The 25497-nt window shown below is 37.3% G+C and overlaps 1 protein-coding gene across 1 annotated transcript in view; it reads right to left on the bottom strand.

The window, feature by feature from the left end:
* LOC120535815 overlaps positions 1-23704 on the bottom strand; it is a 45929-nt gene extending 22225 nt beyond the window's left edge. The window contains exons 1-9 of the mRNA XM_039763911.1: positions 23307-23704; positions 21027-21205; positions 14006-14137; positions 5272-5410; positions 4993-5185; positions 4513-4654; positions 1385-1549; positions 1190-1227; positions 826-855 (exon numbers count right to left, since the gene is read on the bottom strand). Of these exons, the coding sequence (XP_039619845.1) occupies positions 826-855; positions 1190-1227; positions 1385-1549; positions 4513-4654; positions 4993-5185; positions 5272-5410; positions 14006-14137; positions 21027-21205; positions 23307-23516 (1228 nt within the window). The 5' untranslated portion in view covers positions 23517-23704. The remainder of the gene's footprint in view (positions 1-825; positions 856-1189; positions 1228-1384; positions 1550-4512; positions 4655-4992; positions 5186-5271; positions 5411-14005; positions 14138-21026; positions 21206-23306) is intronic.
* Between the last annotated feature and the right edge of the window lie 1793 nt (positions 23705-25497).

Genomic DNA, 25497 nt, shown 5'->3' with positions numbered 1-25497 from the left:
ACTTTTCACCTTTACACAGATACTTATTTTATGGTTTATTTATTTATTTATAAAGGAAGAAGCACTGCACTATATTTTGGAACACTGTTTGTTTAAATTAAAGCACTTTGCACATTTTGCACCTACCTCATGTCTGCTTATTCTCCTCATTGCTCTGACTCATCTTGGTGCACGACTATCAACAACCCTGGGATTAAGGGCATACGGCAGCAGAAGCCAACCTGGATAATCACAGTCTGTTTATACCTTGACAGTAATATACTGTCTAATTATTTGTATATATATTTTTATGGTAATTGGTCTATTATTTTTTGTAAATCACTATGACCTAGAATCAATAAATGAAATTTGCTCTATAAATAAATTTCAATTTGTTCTTATAATTGATTATGACTTTCTGTCCCATGATTTCAACTTGGAATCATTAAAAACATGCTTTACTGGTCACATGCTTTGGGCATGTCTTCTGCTCAGACCATAATGTGTTAAAATTTTTTGTTTCTCTCAGCAAGTGAGTCTTCAAAATAATTTTCCTAATCGTTTAAAAGCATGCTTTGGGATAACACACAAAGGGATTTTGCCAACTAAAAAACAGTCTTTGTTAAATGGTAACTGGAAGGATCCTAGGAATTCAATCTTTAGGTTAATTTTGCCAGATGTACTACTGAGTCACACAGTCATACTTAACTTATTTAGTTATAAAATAGTTTTCCTTCACATGTGAAGAAGCTTGTGTAGCAGATCATGTTTGGGGTATTGAACAGGCAAGCAATTAAATCATTGCAGGACACTGTGTGCTTAGTAGAAAAAGGCAGACATTCTTACCTGATCCAGGAGGGGGGGCTGCAGCTGGTACTGAAATAAATCATATGATATATGACAGTTAAAAAATATCACAAACCGGACTAGCAGCATAGCACTTAATGTAATGCATTGTTTATGCTCTATGCAAAATTGTGTGGATTAAAAATGTATGACAAATGCAGATAGATGTTCTTTTATTGGTAACTTTTTAACTTGTATTAAAATGGTGGCCATGAGTACACAGACAACACATGTTTATAGTAGAACTACAAGCACTCTAAGAACATATACTGTGTAGGTGGGAGGGGAAGTGCATAACTTTTCATTTCCACTTCAGCAACAATGTAGCCTTAGAACGCTGATAGAAGGCACTAAAATGACTTACTTTGCTGGATCCATATGCACCATGGTACCGACTGAAACCTATGAAAAATAAAATTACCAGTCATACATAATAGATGTCACATCATTATATGTAATCTTGAATGAAAACTCGGGTATAGTATTTCAAATCAGATTTTGCATTAATCATAAAAATGATGTTATGCTGTATTTTTGTCTAAATGAATGAAGATTTTACCTGTCAATGTTGGCAGAAAAACACACTGAAATATAGATGGGCTGATAGACTGTGATTCTTGTCCAGGACACATTGGCAGATGTTATATCAAAATCTTGTCTCTTATTAAACCACAGCAAGGAATTCTGTAGTCCAGGAGGCCCCAGAATGGTGAAATTTGAGATTCTATTTAAAACCCAAAAAGGCAGAGTTTATCAAAACAGCTACTTGGCTAAACACCTCTAATTGGAAAAATTGAGCCTGGCTAGCTTCCTAATGGCACCCTGCACTAGTGATTAACTCAGTTGTGGACATTATACGAAGGAGTTTAATACTATATTTCGCTATACTGCAAACTGACTTTCCTGGACTTTTCTTTGGAGGCACTTAAATACTCAATGTTCTTTACAGTTATATATACTAAAACAAAGCAAACCTCACTCTAAATTATCACACTGAGAATTATTCCTGGAGCCAGGCCTGGGGAAATGTTTGCTGAGAAGTGTCTAGTGACCTAATTGGCAACAGTCTAGAGAAACACAGGCATCATAGAGGTTTACCACTTCCAAAGTTAAATTTGATGGTCAGAAATAATGAAAGGTGGATGTGGACATATTACACATTAGCAATAAAAAACTGTTTGAAAGTGGCACAGAATACACTATGGCTTTTGGATCGGTGCTGGTTCAAGAGTAGGATTAATTAATAGCCCAACACAGGATGCTTAGATTTTGCTCAAAAATGGACAAGTGTTTCCTCAAAAACAGGGGACACAAGAATCGTCTCAAGAAAAACATTAGTTTTTGGGGATACTCAGAGGAGTGTGGAGAAAAACAAGAGGAAGATTGTTATTAGATTTCTCTAATGTTAATAACAGGCATTGTGTTTAAAAACATGGCAGCTCCAGAGTGTACTTGGTACTGGAGACCCTTGAGCCAAAAGTCAGTAATTAACTTTATAATGTAACATTTTAGATGATTCCTTTATCGAAGGTGACTTAGATCGAGATTACAGCTGTTTCGATTTTTTTTAATGATTGTACTATAGACAGATTGCTCATGGTCACATAGTGAGCTGGAGATAGAAACCTGTCGGATGTGTGGTTTAACTAGGTCCCTGATATAAAATTAGAAGCCTAATACAATCAGAAAATTCAGTGAAATCAAAGTATAATAATCATCTTTAAACACTGGCCCATGATTCATTTTTAATGTGTCCATGTCAATATATGAGGAGAACACAAAAATTGGAAACAAACAAGTGAAGATTGTGATCAATCAACTCAGTGAAACATAGAAAATTATGTTTTCCAAGTTTTAATGAAAGTTTTAGTGAAAGTTTTAATGGAAGTCCATTTGGGAAATACTTACACATTAAATATTTAACAACATTTTCAAAGGCTATCTTCATATTATCGTATTGATCGTCTAATTTTGGTTTTTTTGGCATTTGTGTCTCTTGTGTTGCTATGGTTGGAGGATTATTATCTATATAAATATATAAATAAAGTGATAACAGTTGTTTATCTCATAGAAGTTGAATTTGAACCCTGGTTCGGTGTGAACCTAGTATGTGACGTAGGTGTGCTATTAAAAGGAAACCAGCTTCCTTACATTGCATTGCACTGGATGTAACCAATAATATTAAAGGTCTTTTAAATTATGTAATGAATTCCTTGGAATTGTAATCTAATCAATTAAGTGTATAAATAAAGTGCAGTACAGGGTCCTGCTTTGTAACACTTGCTAATTAGGTGCTTGTGCTGCTGTAAGGGTTACCTCTTGCAAGACTTAGAAAATAAAGATGATTGATTGACACTTTCGTCTGGCTATGTTTTATTGCCTCCATTTCATTGGGAAAACAGGGCACCCTGTGGGGGTGCCAGTTTTTTTCCTCCGCAATTTGTCACATAAAACCTTAAGGCACACTGTGCCTTGAACCTTAATCTTGGTCTCTATTACAAGCTTATGCCATGATATGTGTAATGCAACCCATGAATTGGTCATGTGAGCTACTTAGGCCATGAAATTGGGCTTTGGGTTCTTCTCATGACAAACAGAGATGTGGAAAAATACCAGCAGGCACGCTGTATTTCTGACAGGAATGGAACCACAATGAGTTCTCCTGACAACAAAGCAAATTGCACAAGCAAACTGTTCGTTTTCACAGCAAACACCAGTCAATACACTCCAAGTGCAATGGAAAGTCGTACATAAGCAAATAATTGGAGGTATGGCCTTCTTCTGGCATGTTATTGGGCTTCCAGTGCTTTGCATGGTGAATGGTGGTTTAGCCACATGATATGGCTGGAAAAAATAGAACAGCCACGTGAACATGTGGCATTTCTGTCTGTAAAAGGCCTGGGCCAACATAAAATGGTGGTGAAAGGCATTACGGCAACCACAGCAGAGAGACCTTTGAGTGCTGTGCTTTGTGAAAGGTGCATGAACTATCTTTCGTCCTTGTGGATATGTGGTGAGATGCATTGCCCAGGCTGACTGATCATTTTTAATTGGCAAGACATTCATACACATCATTAGGGAGCGAAAAAGGCTGAGGTACCCTCAGGAAAGTGGCCTGAGGTGCTGTGTTTAGTAAGAGGGGTATGAACTACCTTTCTTCATAGACTGGAGGTCTAAGTGTTTCTAGTTATTATTATCATTGTACTGTAGTTGTTTTGTGAAAAAGCTGCTGAACAATTTACACTGATCATGTTGCTATACCCAATAAAGTGAATGTTCCTTTTTCAGCTAATGAAAAAAAAGCTCCAAAGTAGCGTTCAATCTCTTTAAATGAGTATTTAAAATATTCACATATCACTTATTAGACCAGGCTCCTTAAATACATCACAGTTTCTCCCCAAAAGAGTCTGTCTGCAGACCACTAATGGCAGGTCTGCAGCCAGTCCCTTATCTTGTAGGGCAAATGCATTTTTATGTTGAAGCCTAAGATTTTTTTTTGCTTCCAAATGTTTATGATAAGTTGGCAGTCATTAACTTATTACTCCATTGCGGCAAGTTGGCTGACATGATTAGAACATTACCTGGAGAGACCTGGGAAGCTCAACCTACAAAAACGTTTAACTTTATCTTTCATGCAACAACCCGTAATAACCACAAAGAAGATGAAAAGCTAATCATTTTTTTCACCTGGTTTGGGAGGTCACAGCGCTGATTGTAAATGATACTCCATCATAAGGCATTAATGGAAAAATGTGCATGCTAGGTGGGGTGGGAGCAACAAAGGCAGGCCGAATCAATCCAGGGTTACACTCCAGGGCAGCTTCATCCACTAAAGAGATTAAGAGAAGAGAGTCCAAGCTAAATTCCTAAGCAGAGCATTTCAGAAGAGGTTTACAATTTTTTTTTTTAACAAAGTAGCTGTAGCATTAAGAATGAGGCATTATTGCATTATATGCTAGTTCTTTGTTCTCAGGGCTTTGAAGTTGCCTCTGAAAGATGCAGTGAAATTTACTTTTTGCTAACTGACACAACAGAAGCAGTAGCTAAATTGAAATTGGACACTGTAGATCTGAAACATGTTAGTTTATAGGTTAAAATTGGTTTTCCATGAAGCTAGGAACAAACAACACAGTTCTTCACAGATGGTACAAAAACAGATGTTAGTACCTGTTATGGTGAATTGCAATGGAGTGGCACTCAACCTTGCTGAAGTTCCAAAAGATGGAGAATAAGCTGGAATTGTCCGGTTGCCATAGTTACTAGAAAGGACTATATCCACTACTGGAAAGTCTTCAATAATGAGCTCCACTATGTATATTCCTTTATGTTCACTTCCAGTGTAATTCAGAACACAATTCACCTAAAAAGAATTATGAAATTATAGGAAAACTGGGATGTGAAAAGAAAGCCTGGATTTCAAATACAACTTCAATTTGTCTGTCTTGCCTCATCCAGCTGCAGGAATGAATACTGGGAACAGTTGGTGCACTCTCCCTCATTCTGATTCCCAAAGCGACACCTCACCACGTCCTTATCTGGATCAAATACATTGAGGTTGTAAACAGTGAGGCAATTTTGAGGTACCCTGTAATAATCAGAATAGAGGAGATGGCAGACATAGATTTAAGGGTTCACACAATCTCTTCAATTTGCTAATGAGTTGAATAACTGGAATAAATATGGATAGCAGTACATGTGATTAAAACTAGTAAAGGAGAGATATGCTGGGGAATTAATTTAAGAAAATTAGTGATGACAAATCAATTTCACTGCATTGTTTTAACTAAATAGAATTTAAAGCAATTAGTTTTTGAAATCTGAATTTTTGGCAATTTAAACATCTATAGAAAACGTTTAGTGAGATTAATGGAACTATGGCCCAACTGCAAAAAATAGATGTTAATGGTTAAACCTTTTTCGATAAACTGCAAGATTTAAAAATTATTTATATATGCTTTGGATTTGCAATTGCCAAAAAATTTTAACAAGTACAAAATGTTACCTTAATAACCTTATTCCTTTAAGCTTCACTAATATTTGATATGCTCAAATTTTAGAAACTTATAATTAATAAAATGTTAGTTTATGTCATACTTATATAAATTATTATTCTGGTAATTAAGATTGAATTTGGAGACGAATAAAGCTGGAAAACTTTAAAAACTGCTTAGTCTGCCAGCACTAAGCTATGATATTCTGCACTACTAGATAGAAAAGTAAATAACATTGCCTTATAATTCAAAACATAGGGAACCATGACTAATAAGCACAACAGCATGTCAGACAACTTCCTCCTAAATACCAGTAGTTGTAGTTGTATGGATTCCTTTAATACAAGATTACAGACCCATTATTAATCTGTACCATAAATGTTAGGTTATGCTAATTTTTGCTATTTTGTTTGGCTTAAATACATTTTGTCTGACTCCCCTTTTCTGGGTCTTTAAAATGTCAAAGGGTCATTTCGCAGGTATACTACTCTAAAAGTATATGTCTGAACTTGATGTTTGCATGACCCCAATTCAGCTTTTACCAAAATAAGTTCCAGCTCAACATCAGCAACTTACTGTACATTATTACTTCTCTCATGTAGCAACAGAAATGTTGTGAGGTATTGGTAATTTAATCAATTCTTCCACTGCAGAATATTGGATTTTCTTTTCATTTAATCATGCTCCTCTCCTTGCCATCCTTTTCCTCTAACTCTTTACAGATTTTCTGTGATTATATTGGGTAACACCGCAATAATAAATAACAACACTTTGTGGTCTCTATTTTGAAAATTGCTTCTGCCACCCTAAAAATATCTAGTTTAGACTCTATCAATCAACAAAATTCTCAGTGCTCCTAACTTTCTTTTTTCTTTTTTTTTTTTGCCAACTTATGTATGGAATACAGTAAAATGTATTGTCATTATAGTTTACAAGGCAATGTAAAGTATTTGTTGCTAATGTTGCTGGTGCAGTAAAAATAAACAGAATAAATGCAGACTTAAGGCTGTGTATGGTACACGAACAGTTTTGCAAATTACTAAGCAATATGACAACAATAAACAAAAGGGAATAAGCATCAATAGTATCAAATAACAAATAAATAAATAAGTAAAAATCAGTTAACAACAAGCAATATACTCGTATGTCATTCAATATATGAAGCAGTTCTACTACAAAACTCAAAACCTGAATGAATACTGATTGGTGGTGTAGATGCATAAATAGCAGAGTCTTAGTCACAGGTCAAATTCATGTCTGTATGGTAGTAAACATTTCAAAGGCCCAGAAGTAAAAAACTATTTGCATGCCTGTTGGTACAGCATCAAATTCTATGGCATCGCCTGCTGGATGGCGGAACAGTGGCCAAGGTTTGAGACATTGGTAGTACATTCTTCAAGTATGTCTTGTCATAAATGCTTATGGATAAAAATGTAGCTGCAGTGGTAAATGGGTCATTTTAACCAATGTAGAGCATTACAATTGATCACAGTGCACCATTACATACTAGACAATGATGCAACTTGTCAGTGCTCTTTCCACTGTACATAAGACTGCTGACTGCTGAACACAGTTTTCTGTAAAAAAAATAAATGCTGAACTTAAGAAATGTTTGAGAAGTACAGGAATACAGTAGAAATTAGACTTTTATTTGGGTAGGTTTATTTGGGTATGTAAGCCAACGAACCAACCAGAAGTCAATATTAGACAGCATAAGCCAACAATCCAATCAGAATAAATGTCAGGAATTATTCAGCACTGTTGCGTAAATTCAATTATCAATTAGTAAGAGCTTCTGTGTTTGTTCTGTGACCATTTGCTATCAACCTCTGCTCAGGGCACTATCCCTTAGTAGATTGTTGTAACAGGGTGCTCCTGCTTCATAAAAAGAAATTAACAGGCTTCCTCCTGCCTGGTTCCTGACTCAAAAAGGTGTTAATTGAGGACAAGATTTCTTTCTTTAATATATTTTCAATTTATTTCATCCACAAGTGTTCTAGGGCAGTTTCTTGTTATATATAATACAATTCTGAGGTTCTTTTAAAGACACATGCTCTTTTATAACCTGTCCTCCATGGTATTTCTGATAGTCCAGCATGTCCATCACATACCAGTGACCACAAAACCTAATAAAATTGCCAGAATAACATAAAGGCAAGGACACGGACCCTGGTAGTGGATTTCATTATGAGTTTTACAGCCAAACTCTTATTTCTACAGCCAAATGCTAAATGGGTATTGACCACTGAATTACTATTTGTTTGCTATACCTCTGCACTGCCACAAAGTAAACACTCAGATGGAAATCCCCTGTTAAAAACTTTGCAATACTGCATTATTTTAAATATATTACAATTATTGTAATCCATCCATTTCTTATCGATGAAGCGTTTAACACAGAGAAGTTCATCAATCTGCTCTGCAACACCACACTGTCCACATTAAAAAATCAGTACTAATATCCTGAGTAAAACTAAAAGTACACGTGTAATGTTGGCTCGGTTAATAACATTGACTGAATGTTATGCATCGCTTTAATCTGTCACTGCAAAGGTATTGTTAATAAACAAGCAATATCTGTGGGAAGCAAGGTTAAATGGTTGAAATTCTTACCTTCTTTAATGTATAAAGATAACATTTTTCCAGTCCAACTACTGACTGAATTGAAGAGTTGGGGTGGCTAATCAAACCTGACAACGCTACCATGTCATCCATAACTATTTAGCTGTATTTTCCAAATAAATGGGTGGCAGGCATTAATTAAAGTGCCTTTTTATTGCTGATTATTAAGATTATTAGGGGGGTGATAGGTGAAACCTGCTTTTTGCATGTTGATGATTAAAAAATCAATTCCCCTGCTATTTGTTATGAACCTATATTATTTTCTAAATATAAGAATTTTTGTAAATGATTCATTATTTTTACAACTATTCTTTAATTTTCTTTTGTTTTTATCTGCGTGGTCATGTTGCTTATAGTGGCTGTCAGTACTGCCAGTGTGGTATATTGTTTAAGGCTTTGAACTTTGAATCCTGTGGTTGTTGTTTTAAATCCCACTACTGAAATGGTGTGATCAAGAACAAGCCACTTTACATGTGCTCCAATTGGAAAAACAAAACAAATGTAACCAATTGTGCCTCAAATGCTGTAAACAGCCATGCAAAATGGTGTTAGCCAAATAAGTAAAAGTGATGTAAATGCTGTCCTGGTTGCTGCTGTTATAAATACACAACACTATTTAAGATAGTATTGTCTAGATCACACTATCTTTTACTAGTGTAGGCTCTGAGCAACTGGAAAAGTTAGTTTGATTACAGCTTTGTTTTTGTATTCTGGCTTTACCTCACCATGGGTATTGATGTTTCTGGTAATGAATCCTAGACAGTTTCTTCAGATAACACTTTTCTCAACACTTTTCTCAATCACTTAACTTTTCTTTCCCGATTGCATCAAAGTTGTAGCCTTTTGGCAGGGAGTTTCCACCTTGGGTGCAATACCTTTGAAAAACACTTTGCAGATTTTAGATAAGTGTATGAAATACTGATTCTGAAAGAGACAGAGCTATTCAGTGTACCTTTACCATCACAAGCCTGAAGGACACTCAGTAATTTCTGGGCATTACATTGTGGTATTGTGAATTCCATTAGTTTATGTTTCTGTATTACTTGTGTCATTTTGAGTTTGTGTATGGATTTTGTTGAGTTTATTTTTTATTTGTGATGGTGAGGTCATGCTGCTGCCATTTTGGTCAGGTCGTTTTAGTTTAATTTTAGTTGTTTTTCATCATGTAATCCCAATCTTGTGAGATTATAAAAGATGGTGTACAGCACTATCCTTGCTTTGGGGATTTTATGTGAAATCTTTGCTGTGTGCACTCAAGTTTTATTTGGTTACAAATTAATTTTGGTTAATTTGGTTATTGAATTCTGCTTTTAATTTTATTTGAATATGATGCTCTCTTTGTCCTAAAATTACTTAGTTGGTTAATCTAGTTAGTTTTAATGTCTTCTTCCTGGCCATAATTCTGAGCTTGTTTCTCCCTTGGTGTAGCCTATTTAATCTCCTGGTAATATAATTCACAATAATCTTGGTCTAGACAAAGCCTATTCCTATAAAGTGTAGTCAAATTGATACCTAACTTGCTAACATAGTGGCTTTTATGAAGCAACATAAGAAGGAAAAATGTCCAATGAATTTGAAATGAATAATGTAGTGAAAACATAATTAGAGCAAAGGAAGACCTTGCAGTATCACCTCATCATTGTCTCATTCATTCATGCCCATTTCTTTACAGTGCCTATGTGGCACTGGAGCAACGTTTAAAGTACATAAATACTGATAAGCACTGCTGTGGCTTTGTCTGTTAATAAAACTAAAACATATTTTTATCTGACTTCGTGGATTTTATGGGTTTAGCTGTTTCAGTTACAGTTGCATTGGGCACAAGGTGGGAAATAGCCCTGGGCAGGTTGTCAGCCTAAAGCAGGGTTTTTCCGCACAGACACTTAAACTGGGTCAATTTTGAAGCATTAATTTAATTTAAACTAATCTTTTAGAAAACCAAAGGAGTACCCAGAAAAAAAAACCCAAAATCCTGCAGAGACACGAGCAGAAGGCACAGTCCCCAAGCAGACAATTACTGGGACCAGGTTGTGAAACCAGAAAGCTGGATCTGTGAAGCAGCAGCACTAACGGCACTATTACAGCTGTATATTTCAACAAATTTAATTTTTTACAGTTAGAATTAACAATTTTATTTGAACAGTGACACTTTAGAGACCTTGCTATTTTCATTTTAGGATGTTGCATAATTATTTTAGTGACTTTCATTCTAAACCCTTTCAAAGGCTTCTCTACAGGTTTCATTTTCTTATTGATAGACAATATGCACATCAGATATGTGGAAGGATGTTCATTTCTTTTGTCTATGTGTGAACATCATAAGGTTGTTTGTTACCTCATATAAATGCACTGTATTTTCATGTATAAATACTTGATATTTTTGTCTTAAATGGAGCAAAGATATGTATTTTTGTGCTATGTACCAAATTTTAGTAATACAGCCATACTGTACTCTATGCAGTGAGCTAATACTGAAGGTACACAATATAAAAACAGATATATAAAAAGTTTGTAAGTTGTTTTTCTTGTATGTGAAGCATGCAATTTGATTAAGAACCTGCCAATAAACAGACATTCTGTACTAGAAGAAAACTTCAGAAGGCAGGGGTAAAGACTTGTAACAGGAGTGAAGCAGCAGAGCGCAGCATGAAGTAAACACCAGCTACATGTGTAAACTTTAAACAGTCAATCTGTTGTCCTTTTTACATTCCAGGATTACACAAACCAGATACTACCCCAGCAGCACTGGCCACATGGATGAAACCAAACCATACTTAGCCATTTTTCATTTAATGATAAACAAATGGAACTCTGTCAGATTGAGAAATGTTAGTTAAAGTTGATGTAGTTCTTCTTCTTTGCAGTCTGCAAAATTCTGTATTTAAGTACAGGTAAAGCAAACTTATAATTAATTGTTCAAGCTACCGGCGTAGCATACATTTTTGTCTGTTTCCTTTAAAAAATCTGAGTAAAAAAGTAAGATGGGAGATAATCAATCTGGTAATGACAAACATGGACGGAAAACTGTAAACCATCAGTGAAAACCTAAGTGTAGAAGAATGTGCAAGAATGTGCAAACTCTACACGGACCCAGGCACCTACAAATGTGAGGCAGCAGGTACCACTGAGCCATTATTTTGATATTTATAACAGAACATATATTAGTTTAATTAAATGTGATTTACAATACATCTCAGCAATTTATGAATTGTAGGAAGCACACAGGATGGACAGGCATCCTGGCCAGGTGTCAGGAAGATCCTTTGCCTAGATGGGAGTCCTCTCACCATGAAAGAAGAGGACAAAGAAGGACTGTCCCTGGAGAATGTTCATTTCCCCCAGGTACTAGATGGTAGCAACCCTCTCTGTTGGTGCTCATTTAGGAACCAGCAGGGTATACTGGGAGTTGTAGTTTGGCAGCATAGCCCTGCTGGAGTCTGGGGGTGCCACAATGGGGCGCTGCAGGGAGATGCACTCCACAAAATATGGGACTTTTGTATAAGTACTCCATTAGGTAGGAGCCCTGGTACCGGACGTACTCTCAGGTCCTTAATAAAAGGGACCACACTCCTTTATCCAAGTGAGTTAGAGCTGGGAGGAAGTAGAGTAACACTTGACTGGAGGAGGGTAGTGCAGCGGCGAGAAGAAAGTATTAAGGAGAGAAAAAACTGTGTTTGTGTTTGTGCTTGTGCAATAGTGAAGGTATTGTGGTAAATAAATCCATCCTTTATTTGAACCCGGGACTCTTTATGTGTTTGGGGTTTAGGGCTCACTGATGCTCTGGTTCCTTCACAGAATATACTTTCATTCTTCTGATATTTGCAGATTTTATAAGAGATATCAAGGAGGTAAATTACAAGACAAAATATTCAGATTTGGATTTGTAATAGTTTCATACTACATTTACTTACTTAGCTGATGCCTTTATCCAGGCTACTTACAACATTTGTGATAAAATTGGTAACATTTCTTTTGTTTTTCCAATTGGAGCACGGGCAGGTGAAGCAACTTGCTCATGGTGTCAGTAGCAGGATTTGAACATCAAATCTCAAGGTTTGAATTCCAAATCCTTAAACTATTTTACACTGCCTGTGTGAAACCTGAATAAAAAGGGCAACACTGCAAAAATATAACCAGCTCACAGAAGGAGATGTGGAAGGAAACTGTAACCATCAGTGAAAACCTCAGCTTTATTACTGAGTGTCATAATATGACACAGTGGAAGGAAGCAGAAAGTTCAAAAATTGCACCTGCTTGGTTGACTAGGGAAAGAAATTGCTATATAATCTCATTCTCGTTTGTCTTGCTTTTGTTCTGATCATCAATAATTATCATCAGTTTACTAGTGATCAGATTGCCTTTCACTTTTTTTAAGCATGCATGAAATGTCAAGACAGATGCTGCTCCATTACAGGATAATTTTGTATTCCAGTCTCTCCCTTTAGTACTATGGGAGTCATTAGATAGCTTGAACTTCAGAGATCTTTATTTTGGAAATCTGTTTACACCGTTTGATCAACTCTGTTCTAAATATGGAATTCCTTCATCGCATTTGTTTTTCTGTTTATAAATCGGAATATTTAGTAAAAAGATTCTGCCCAACTTCCCTAATCCTTTCATCAATGTCCACACTTATAATGAGGGGAACAGTGGTATTATCTGCAGACTTATCAAATAAAGTTAAGGTGCTCACCACTAGACAATCTTAGGCAACACTGGGAAAGAGACCTCTCTATTAACATATTAGATAAGGAGTGGAATTTGCTTATTTTAACATTCATTCTTTATCAATTTGTACAGAAAAACTGTATAATTAATCTTAAAATCCATCTCTCCAGGTTAAAGTAATAGAATTGGAGATTGTGAACCATGCCTTTTTACATTAGCCTTGCTAGGTAAAATGTTTTGGAGATGTGCCAAATTAATACCTTTTTTGTCAAAGATATTAGCATCTATTGGATGATGTCAGATTTACATACATTCCTTATTCTTTTATAACAGATTTTAGAGTCATTGTGGAAGGGATTAGACAATCTAACAATGTTCCTGCACAACCATGTTAGAGCATTGTCTAATCTTACTCAACTGGCAGAGTTATGCACCTTTCAAACTCAGTGGAACTGTCCAGATCTTCTTTATAATCTGGCAATAATTCATCAGTGTTATTATATAGTAAGTTTTCTTGGCTTCTGAAAACAATTCTATTTAATTCCTGTTGTTTTAATCAATATGACAAATTATAATGACTTTTTGTTATCTGACTAACTTTTTAAATTGGTTAAAGGTACTTTAGTGTGTTAAAAATGAATGAATCCTTACTTCTACTGTAATTATTTGGATTAATTCTATTTTTGTTTGGACTGATTTTCTGCCATTTGTTTATGAAAATGTGTGTTTGATTGTTGCATCATACCTCTTCTATAATAATGGATGTGTCTGGTCTGTAAATAAACACATTTCATTAGAAATAATGTGTTTAAGATGTGCCATTATTTCCAGCTTGTCTTTAGCAAGCGCAGACACTAGTTAGTATAACTCTATATCTGCATAACCAAATGCATCCTCACCTTATAGGCTGTGAAATGCCAGCTTGAGGAAGGTGGTTTGGATTTTGTGTATCCGATCTTATGCCCAATTCCACACTCATTGGCAGACTAAACTTGAGACCATCAGCCGGTAACCAGCAGCAGCCAGTGGGTCTGAAACATAAAAGGAATAACAGCACAGGAGTTTAGCATAGTGTGATGCAGCTGCCAGATGTCTGAAATATCACATTGTTACCAAAATTTTAAATATAGAACATCTTTATTCACTGGCCTTTTTCCTGTTTTCCCTCCAAAACCATGCAACATGACATTTAACAACCTTTGACTTGCAATACAGGCATACAATTTAATAGATATCTATTTTTTGTGGTAAAATTCACATTATATCTAGGAAAACTGCATCTCTTCAATTTTAAATAGCCACCTTTTATTTGAGGAATGGTTTAGAAGGATGCACAACCGCCATTTCTTGATAATAATGAAGCAAACACACTGAAGCTCATCTTGATTGCGCTTGAAGTGTATTCCTTCCACTAAAGTGTCCCTTCAATGTTCCACTTATTTTCTCCTTCAAGTCTGATAGCCTTCAAACCTTTCTTTGGCTACCTTTATAGTATTGTCCCTCATCTGTTTGTTCATCCAACCTTCCACTGAGCCAGATCAGCTGTTTAACCAGATCTATCCATTCCCATTCCTACTTCTGTCCTATATCTACCTTGTGTAAAGAACTGAAGAATCCATTACTTTAGGTCAAAACATTATCACAGTCTTCTGGTTCTTTTTAATTGTGTAAATGTTTCATTTAGTTTGGCATCTGTTATAGCTGAAGCCAGATATAAAACTTGTCTATTACCTTTGACTTTTGTGAAATTTACTATTCTGACCTGATCTTACTATTACTCTCAATTACAATTCCTTTGCGTCACCCCTTGCACATAACTACGAACACATAACTCCAGTTCTTAAATCCTTACACTGGCTCCCAGTTAAGTTTTGGGCAGGTTTTAAGATCCACCTTTTAACATATAAAGCATTAAATGGCCAATGTCTGGCTTACTTGTCTGAACTTATCATGACTTACAAACCAGAGCGCACATTAAGATCTCAAGATGCCGGTCTGCTTATAATTCCAAGGATTAATAAAATAACAGTGGGAGGTTGAGCTTTTAGTTACAGGGCCCCTAAACTGTGCAATGGTCTGCCTGATGCCCCTTCGGTCTCAGCTTTAAAATCCCGGCTGAAGACTCGCTACTTCAGTTTAGCATATCCTGACTAGAGCTGCTGATTAACTGTACAGACTGCATCACTGTTGTTAGTCATTAGCACTAAAACATAAGTAACATGATAATTATATTTGAATACTAACCCTCACCTATTCTGTTTCTTTTCTCGGTACTCAAATGTGGCACTTGGTGCCACGGCCCAACCTGCCAAGTTGTTTTGCCTGCCTAAGGTAAAGTCATCCCTGATGGAGGATCGCAGGAATCGTGGGAAGAGGGGTCCTTTCATTGGCTATTTCAGCTGTGGAATGGCCAAATGGGGAATGCAACTTGATGAATGAGGTCTCCAGGACTCTAAATAAATCCAAAACATATTATGTGATATCATCTACTGTTAAATTCTACTCCGTACTTCTGAAATTTTTATTTTATACTGTATTGAGGATTTGTTCTGTTCTGTATATTGTACTGTATTGTATTGACCCCATTCTTTTTGACACCCACTGCACGCCCAAACTACCTGGAAAGGGGTCTCTCTTTGAACTGCCTTTCCCAAGGTTTCTTCCATTTTTTTCCCTACAAGGGTTTTTTTCTGAGTTTCTCCTTGTCTTCTTAGAGAGTCAAGGCTGGGGGACTGTCAAGAGGCAGGGCCTGTTAAAGCCCATTGCGGCACTCCTTATGTGATTTTAGGCTATACAAAAATAAATTGTATTGTATTGTATTGTAACTACATTGTGCACTGGTCTTCTGTCAGCTCAGGATTTCCAACAACACTATCACCATCACCATAAAGTTGCAAACTATTCTGCAGTAGTATGCAGGGTGCAAGGATTTTCATGTTCTCCTTTTTTTAGCAGAACAATAATTTGTGAAAAACAGAAACCTTCTAATCTTTTTGTGTGCAGAATAGATTTAATAATGCTATGCTAGATAAAGTAGGTTTGTTCCAGGGATCTATTTTGACATAAGAAACATTTTATCAGAGTTAGATGAACCATAGGAGGAAAATGATTGCCTAAAGACAGCACAGTGGTGCAGAGGTAGCAGTGTTCACATCCCAGGTGCTCCCTGTGCGGAGTTTGCATGTTCTTCTTGTGTACATGTTGTTGTGCTCTGGATATCTCCCACAGTCCAAAGGCATGCATGTTAACTGAATTGGCACTGATAAATTGGCCCCAGTGTGTGTGTGTGCATGAGTGTGTTCACCCTCCAACAATCCAGGGGTTGTTTCTGCTTTGCACCAGTTGCTTGCTTGAGATAGGTTTCAGATTCCTCATCACCCTGCTCAGGATAAATGGGTTTGAAAAATGGATGGATGATTACCTGTTATAAGAATCAGTAGTGAAAGATGCAAGGCAGGTATAACAGACAATAACATTATATAATGTTAACGTTTACCCCCCGGGTGGAATTGAAGAGTCACATAGTGTGGGGGAGGAACGATCTCCTCAGTCTGTCAGTGGAGCAGGACAGTGACAGCAGTCTGTTGCTGAATCTGCTTCTCTGTCTGGAGATGATACTGTTCAGATGTTGACATCAATACAGTTTGAACTTCAGCTTTGACATTTTCTTGTCAATAATTATGTTTTATCAGCTTATTTTTATCATTCAAATATATATTGTATTATTCCAAGTTAGTAAAATAAAGGTCTAGATCTTGGCTTTTATCCAGGACACTTGCATGCCCAGACACTCAGACTCCTCTCTCAGTCTCTTAAGCCTTCAATGACTCCACAAAGATCACAGCATCATCAGCAAAGTCAAGATCAGTGAATCTTTCTTCACTAACAGATGCCTCATGGCCACCAGACTGCACAACCCTGCCCAACACCCAGTCCATGCAAGCATTGAACAGACTAGGAGCAAGAACACACCCCTGACAAATCCAGAGTCAACTGGGAAAAACTAGATATTTTCTTGATCTGTATCAATGCAAAGATTGCAGCCTCAAATTAATATAAAAATGACATTCCTCATGCCTACATTACTGAGCCACATTTTTTTTCAAAGTGTTAAAATGTGTGAAAATAAGAAACTTTGATCTCTCATATCCCTAATTAGAGGTTGAACCCTTTGGGGTCAGTTGATATGTGACATGCCAAGCTTCAAGTCCTTCTGTTCATTTTTCATAAAGACACCCATTGGTGTACTCTTTATCACAAAAGTGTAATTTCCTGGGCAAAATATGGTCCAAACATTGAGTAAAAATGAGGGTTTTTAGGGGTCTAGAAGTCCAAAAATGGGGGTGGGGGACTTAAAGGTGTGACATCTTGCATAACTTGACATCAAGATATGTCAAATGTAAGGTAACTTACAAACCAAAGTGCAAATTAAAAATGAAAGATGTCAGTCTACTAAAAATTCCAAAGATTAATAAAATAACAATGAGAGGTTAAGCTTTTAGTTACCTGAGCCCCAAAACTGTGGAATGATCTGGCAATTTATCTTAAAGATGTCCCTTCAGTCTCAACTTTTACATCCAAGATGAAGACTCATATCGTGAGTAGAGCTGCTAATTAGCTGTACACACTGAATCTCTGCTTATCAGTCATTTGTACAAAATATAAGCATTATAATAATTATGAACTGTTGCTAACTCTCTACTATTCTGTATCTCTTCTCTGTATCCTGCTGTGACACTTGGTGCCACTTACGTGTATTAAGACTCCCACAGGCCCCTGGGTGACTTATCTCCTTAACTTAGCTAATCATAATTTTCAGAATAAAGCAGTTGGATGCCAAGTAATTTAATGCTGCTCAGTATTTCCTACTCTTGCCTTCAGTGCACACAGACTGATTATTTCAGTCAATGGTGGGAAGGTCTCACTTGGCCATTTCGTCCATTTTAGTATACAGTGCTTCCCACTTGGTTATTTCATCACACATTATTTCATTGCACCTTATTTTCGTTCACATCCAGAAACCCTTATGGCAAATCTACCACTGGTGCCACTGCTGTACTTCAATGCTGTATTCCTGCCCATGAAAAATCCACCTGAGAATATTGGGAGCATTGGAATCAATTCATAGACAGCTAGTTGGCCTAGGTCTCCAGGACTATGACTGTGTCTGACTTTGTCTTTAACGATCTCTGTTATTGTAGTTTTATTATTTTTTTTCCTCAGGGCTGCTGTTTTGTTTTCCTTTCCTCCGATGCCAACTGGCCTTAGTTTGTATTTATATCTACTTATTTGGCTGATGCCTTTTGTGCACAGTGACTTACAACATCTGAAATGCAATTAGGAACATTTCCTCTGTTTTTCCAGCTAGAGTACAGGCAGGTAAAGTGACCTGCTGATGGTGAATAGCGGAATTTAAACTCCACAAACAATGAGTTTCAAGTTCCATACCCCACATTATTATTAGCCATTAAGAGTGCTATTCAAAAACTCACTGAAAGTAAAACTCAAACATACAATTTCTACAAGTTGGCAAGAGAAATCATAGTAATGCTTTCCATGAAACTCACTGCATGCAACAATAACTAGATCAGCATAGCAGAAATTAGTGAACATACTTTATGAGATAATTTTAACCATAGCATCAACAATCACAGAAACCTGTCAACATTACTCAATGCAACCGCTGTGTGACATATATCACACTATAAATGTTAACTTGTCATCATTTGTCCCATCTTGTGTGAAACCAAACTATTTTGAAAACTGCTTTGCATTTTTTATCTATATTTTGGTGAAACCCATTGTTTATGAAAACTGCTTAGGAATGGATTCAACTTGCAGAATATTCATCAAATTGTGGTATCTATTTTATTGTGTTCCCTAAAAGGCAACTCTAGTTCTGATGGAAATTTAACCACTACAACCACCCTTTTCAAAATGCTAGGCCAATACTCATATTTGTTGTCAAACGTATTTTTACTGAGGCTCTATTGGACCACTGTCAGCACAGCACACATTGTACACAACCATAGCCTTTCTATGGCTCTCTACCATTTTGAGTTCTGCCAAGTATGTAAATGCATTTTCCAGTCACAATAGCTAACAGTCAGTCAGGATGGATTGTTGCCCCATAAACCTATACCCTTCTACCCTGCACCAAGATTTTAAGCCTTCTAATCTCCTCAATCTTACCTGGACTGGCGTGGCACAGGCAGAACTTCGGAGAAGACTACCTTGTCAGTTCTGCTCCTCAGCTTGGTACCATTGTTAGAAAGACTAAAGGTATGGAGGTGTTACTTCCTGACATTTCCCGGAAGGCAACACACCGTGTGAGAAGATTCAACTTCAAGAGTTTAATCTAAAATAAACAAATAAATAAAACTTTACTACCTTATACTGCTCCTTTTACTGAGGCTCTATTGGACCACTGTCAGCGGTTATTTATTTACATGAAGCATGAGTCAAAAAGAGAAAAAAGTGAAAGGAGTAAGCTTAACATGAAAGGGTCAGGGGCAAAACAAAAATAAAGTAAATAACCAAAAAAAGATCTGTTGCTGAGTATTCAGATATTTGAGGCATTTAGGATACTGAAGAAGCTGGCCACTGCCATTTTATAGCAGAAACTGGATGTTGTCACAGACAATGTCACATCTGGTCTTGTGTCAACAGGACCCAGTTATAACAGCCAGGTGCAGGAGCTGCCTTCTTATCTTGGTTGGCATTGATGTAGTGGTCTTTGCTCAGGTGAGAGCTAACTACAGCTAATCTATCCACCACAGTTATTGTAGCACTGGACATACTGACAATACAGTATATACAGTAATATTTGTCATAAGCTCAAAAGCAGGGCCTTTTTGAGCAAACTTGAAATAACCACACAATTTTGGGATTTTTAAGCATATCTTGCTTGCATAATTTTTTTTTAAATGCTGTGCTTTGTTTTTGCACCTACTATCATATTACCTATTACACATTGTGATGTTAGCCAGCGTAAACTTGACCTACCAAAGTGAATTGGAATGGTGAATCCATTGCATCTAACCGATTATTAATTGGGTGTTTTTTCAGGTTTTTATAGACAAACGCAGACTTAGAGTACAAAATACTCTAGACTGTCAGGGGCAACTCATCAATCTCTGCCCGCAGTACATAACCTGTACTTTAATACTGGTGTAAATCAAAATGCTTAAAAGGTACTTAGCACAATAATATGTACCATGCAATGTCTAAAATATGAGACAAAGAAATATTTTTTAATAACAAGTTAGGATACCAACGTTAGGGCTGACATGTATGTATGATGTAATGTTCTCCATGCATAAGACTTCCCTTTATTCATACATGACTGATTTGATTTTAATTACATCCAGTGCCTAGCAACCACATAGCATCACAGTGATAAGAAACAGTAGTGCCTATAATAAAGAGGAACACAAAATGGCCATACTCATATAAATAAATACAGAAAATAGTGGTTGTAGGTACTGGTGGTTGAGGTGGCTTTTAAATATGTCAGACTGTCAAGAGCAACAATCTATGACTCGTTCACCAAAACATTTATCAGGGTAGAAAAAATGGGTCATATTGACCAGTTTAACCAACTCAGTGCCAAGACAATGCATGATTTATTGTCAGAAACCTGCACAAAGCCTTGCTTCAGATTCTAATGTAGGAATACATCGATCTCCTCCAAGAAAATGACCTCTGTATAGTACTGGAACCCATGACAGTGGCCCATGGCCATATCTAAATTAATACAACACCTATAAGTGGTCCAATTCAGAACCAAGGAAAGGCAACGTCAAGTGATTTTTATCATTCAAGCTGCACAAAAAGTTTGATATCTATGTAACACAGGAGGGAAAATTTCAGAATGGGATACATTTTAGTTGTATGGTGAATGTATCCTGTGTCACCTACCTGATCTGCAGTGTTGAAGAGTTGCTCATAGGAATCACAGCTTGCCCGTGGTTATGACACCAGCCTGAGTATTCAGTGCTACTCTGCTGAGCCACAGACGTGCAATTTAACACTTGACACATCCCTTGGGTCACTGGGGGACAAGGGGACAATGCTAAGCTTCTGTAGTACACAATCAGCTGCAAAAAGAGTACACAATTAGAGCTAGCATGAGTGAACAAGGCAAACAGGAGTAGTTGTCTACAGTTATCAACATGATTAACCTGAAATATAAGAAGGTATAATTATGGATCAAGCAAAATCTAATGTTATAGCTTTTTCAAAAACAACACCCATTTGCTGCCAGTATATTTCATTTATTTACTATATACAGTATATAGTATAGTGCTGCTCGCTTTTATTTTATTTGCAACTATTATGCACTAATGAAAAAATTATTCAGTAATAATCTGTTTACCCACACATTGTTACAATGGGTGGTGTTGTTTAATTATTCTGAGAATATTTGGTGTAGGATTTGGATCAGGTTTATGTTTATTCTAGGGTTTTTGAGCCTTAGGAGTCTTATGCAAACATGTATTTTGCTCTACAAAATTATTTCGAGTTTTATTGTGAAACCATTTTATTTTCGTATGACACCATCATTTTCCATCAATAGCATCAATTGTTACTATGATACTCACTCTCAGAATTCCCAGAAATTATGTGACACATGACATTGTGATAACAATGGCCATATATAATATCCGGCTCTATTCAATAAGGGCACTCACAAAAAGGCGAGCTTCAAAAGGGCGACCTCAATTGAGCGCGGCGAATAAAGGCCTTCGTAGATCATTTTATACATTCAATCATTGCCTTTATCTAATAAATCTTCTGTAATAATTTTGTTGCATTTGCCTTTATTTGCTGCGCCCAATTGAGGTCACCCTTTTGAAGCTCGCCTTTATTTACGCGCCTTTATTGACGGATACCATAATGGAATGCATGCCAAAAACAAAGAAAAAAAGAACAAATAGAAAAAACAAGTTGACAATTATTTAATGGCCTGCATTCTTTTTTTAAAAAATAATTAAATGGAGGAAGAAAAGGCTGTTTACTGGAGATTTCATCCTTTGTAATTATGCTGCGAAAAATAGTCCATTAATCCTTATTTTAAGTAGTATCTACTGTGTGACAAGGCAAAAAACACAAGGTGTCCCTTTAGGTCATGATATTATTCCTACTTTTCCCTTCACATTGCATCAGTTCATTGTGTTAACTGAAATTGTGACACTGGAGGTTATTGGATTTTCAAAGCTGAATGACTTGACAGTAAAAATAGTCTGGAAATACACAACACATTTTTTTACACTTACTCAATCTTAATTTTTTTTTTCACCTCATGCAGAAGTGAAGTGAGTCTTCAATTTTCAGTCTTCTTTTTCTCCCTGGATATTGTGTATGTACACTTACTTTAATTGTTTAAATTCTTCCTCATTCTCTTTTTGGTTTGTGAAGGCTTTCTGCATTTATCTTTATGGTTATGACCTTTAGATGTTACAATATGTGATTAGTAAACTGTCTTCACCTTTTATCATTATGAAGTGATAATATAAAAACTTAAAAAAAAAGTATACAGCTCCAAACCAATACACTTCAAACATGAATGTTGTACCATTCTATATTCTGTAAACTCGTGTGTGTGGGGGTGGGGTTTGGCGTGGTTTAAGTTTGGAAAAGGAGAAAATGATAGATTACAAAGAAGAGGCAATGAGAATACTTTACCTGGAGAACCATACAGTTTAACTTCAACCAAATTCTTAGTTAGAAGCCAGTTCTTAAGGGAAATTAAATATTTAATTAAATATTGCTAGTGCACTAATACTGCCATGTTAGACATGACTAATATTGTAGATTTTCCTTTTCTGAGAAAATTATCCAGACCATCGCTGTTTTTCTCCAGTTTTGCTTCTAATAGCTTATTGAAACAGCTGATAATGATGAAAACATACAAATGTTAACTGGATCTGGTTATCCGTTTAACAATTTGAAGATGGTTACGAATAAAAGAAGCAATTAAGGGTAATGAATCCTAACCGGCAAATTAATCAAAATCAAGACAAAAATAGTAATATTTTACCTGCAATTAAAAAAAAAAAAACTTGATGAAAATGAAAACCTGCAGCTGCTGTGGCCCTTCACAAGGAAACACAAGGAGAACAAAAAAAAAAATAAAGTAATAAAACAAATGGAAACATAGATGACTCTAATAGTAAAATGGCCTATGGCAATATATACCTCTGGTATGGCTTTCCCTGTAGAAACCTCCAGGCTCAAGGATGATCCCATGTACTTGAAATCAGTAGCCTGACTGCTGTTCAATATACACAAGGCAAGTAGCAGGAGCAGCTTGGATCTTCCCATAGCCTCAAATGAGCTGATGGTTCCAGTTAAAAACAACCAATTTCCTCTTGGTGCTGCCAGAAAGGAACCCAGCTGAACATCCATGGTAATGTTCGTCTTTCTTTAACAGGGCCCAAAACTGCAGAAATCTGATTTCAGTTTCCAGTAAAATGCTAGGCTGAGACAACTTAAAAAAGCTGATAAACAATTGAACAGTTTAAAGAAAGCTGAATTCAGGAGCACATAACAGAAGCGTTAGCTCGTTTGAGTCTCTGAACAAAAATGCTGTCAGATACATTGTTTTTGAAGTTGGAGAACTGGCTCAGCCAGCAAGGATGAAGACCAACCCTGTCTTAACATTGTTAGGAATGTAATTGCACTCTGAATAGACAATCTTCTGAACAGGACTATTTATGGACTTGTTGCCGACTATTGTGTTTCTCGGTGGGAGTTTTCGGCATTTGAGCTGGAAGTCAGCCAGAAATTAAGATGGAGGATACTTTCTGTGTAACAGCATTAAAAACATTGTTTAAATACAAGGAAACACCTGCATTTTGTGGATGATTTACATATAAAAAATTCTGTCTACATTAAACTTTAATCCATAGTTCTGGGAAAATCTATAATAGAATACTAAATACATTAGCTTGGTATTAATTCAAAAAACTATCCATCCATCCATTATCCACCGCTTATCCGAAGTTGGGTCGTGGGGGCAGCAGCCTAAGCAGGGAAGCCCAGACCTCCCTCTCCCTGGCCACCTCCTCCAGCTCCTCTGGGAGGACCCCAAGGCGTTCCAAGGCCAGCCGGGAAATATAATCCCTCCAGTGTGTCCTGGGTCTGCCCCGTGGCCTTCTCCGAGTGGGGCATGCCCAGAACACCCCCCAGGGAGGCGTCCAGGGGGCATACTAACCAGATGCCTGAACCACCTCAACTGACTCCTTTCAATGCGGAGGAGCAGCGACTCTACTCCGAATCTCTATCTCTAAGGGAAAGTCCAGCCACCCTGCAGAGAAAACTTATTTCGGCCGCTTGTATCCGTGATCTTGCTCTTTTGATCACTACCGAAAGCTCGTGGCCATAAGTGAGGGTAGGAATATAGATCGACTGGTAAATCAACAGCCTCACCTTTTGGCTCAGCTCTCTCTTCACCACGACGGTCCGTTGCAGAGCTCGCATTACTGCAGATACTGCAATGATCCGTCTGTCAACCTCCCACTCCATTCTTCCCTCACTCGTGAACAAGACCCCGAGATACTTGAACTACTCCACTTGAGGCAGTAATGTGTTCCCAACCCAGAGAGAGCATTCCACCATTTTCTGGCTGAGAACCATGGCCTCGGATTTAGAGGCGCTGACTCTCATCCCCACCCCTTCACACTCGGCTGCGAACCACTCCAGTGAGAGCTGGAGGTCACTGTCCAATGAAGCCAACAGTACCACATCATCCGCAAATAGCAGAGACAAGATTCTGAGGTCAGCGAACCAGACCCCCGACGCTCCTTGGCTGCACCTAGAGATTCTGTCCATATAACTTATGAACAGAATTGGTGAGAAAGGGCAGCCCTGGCAGAGTCCAACCTCAACAGGAAATAAGTCAGACTTATTACCGGCAATGCAGACCAAGCTCCTGCTCCTCCTGTACAGGGACTGAATGGCCTTGTACCCCGTACTCTTGGAGCACACCCCACAGGATACTTTGAGGGACATGGTCGATGCCTTCTCCAAATCCACAAAACACATGTGGACTGGTTGGGCAAACTCCCATGCCCCCTCCAGGATCCTGGCCAGGGTGTGGAGCTGATCCCGTGTTTCACGGCCGGGACGGAATCCACATTGTTCCTCTTGAATCCGAGATTCGACCATCGACCGAACTCTCTTCTCCTGCACCCCTGAATAGACCTTACCGGTGAGGCTGAGGAGTGTGATCCCCCTATAGATGGATCACATCCTCTTGTCACCCTTCTTGAAAAGGGGAACCACCACCTTGGTTTGCCAATCTAGAGGTACTGCCCCTGATGTCCATGCAATGTTGCAGAGACGTTTCAACCAGGACAACCCCAAAACATCCAGATCCTTGAGTAAC

The sequence above is a fragment of the Polypterus senegalus genome, chromosome 1, assembly GCF_016835505.1.
Source record: "Polypterus senegalus isolate Bchr_013 chromosome 1, ASM1683550v1, whole genome shotgun sequence".
NCBI classification, from domain to species: domain Eukaryota; kingdom Metazoa; phylum Chordata; class Cladistia; order Polypteriformes; family Polypteridae; genus Polypterus; species Polypterus senegalus.
This window is presented reverse-complemented; position numbering and strand designations above follow the sequence as displayed.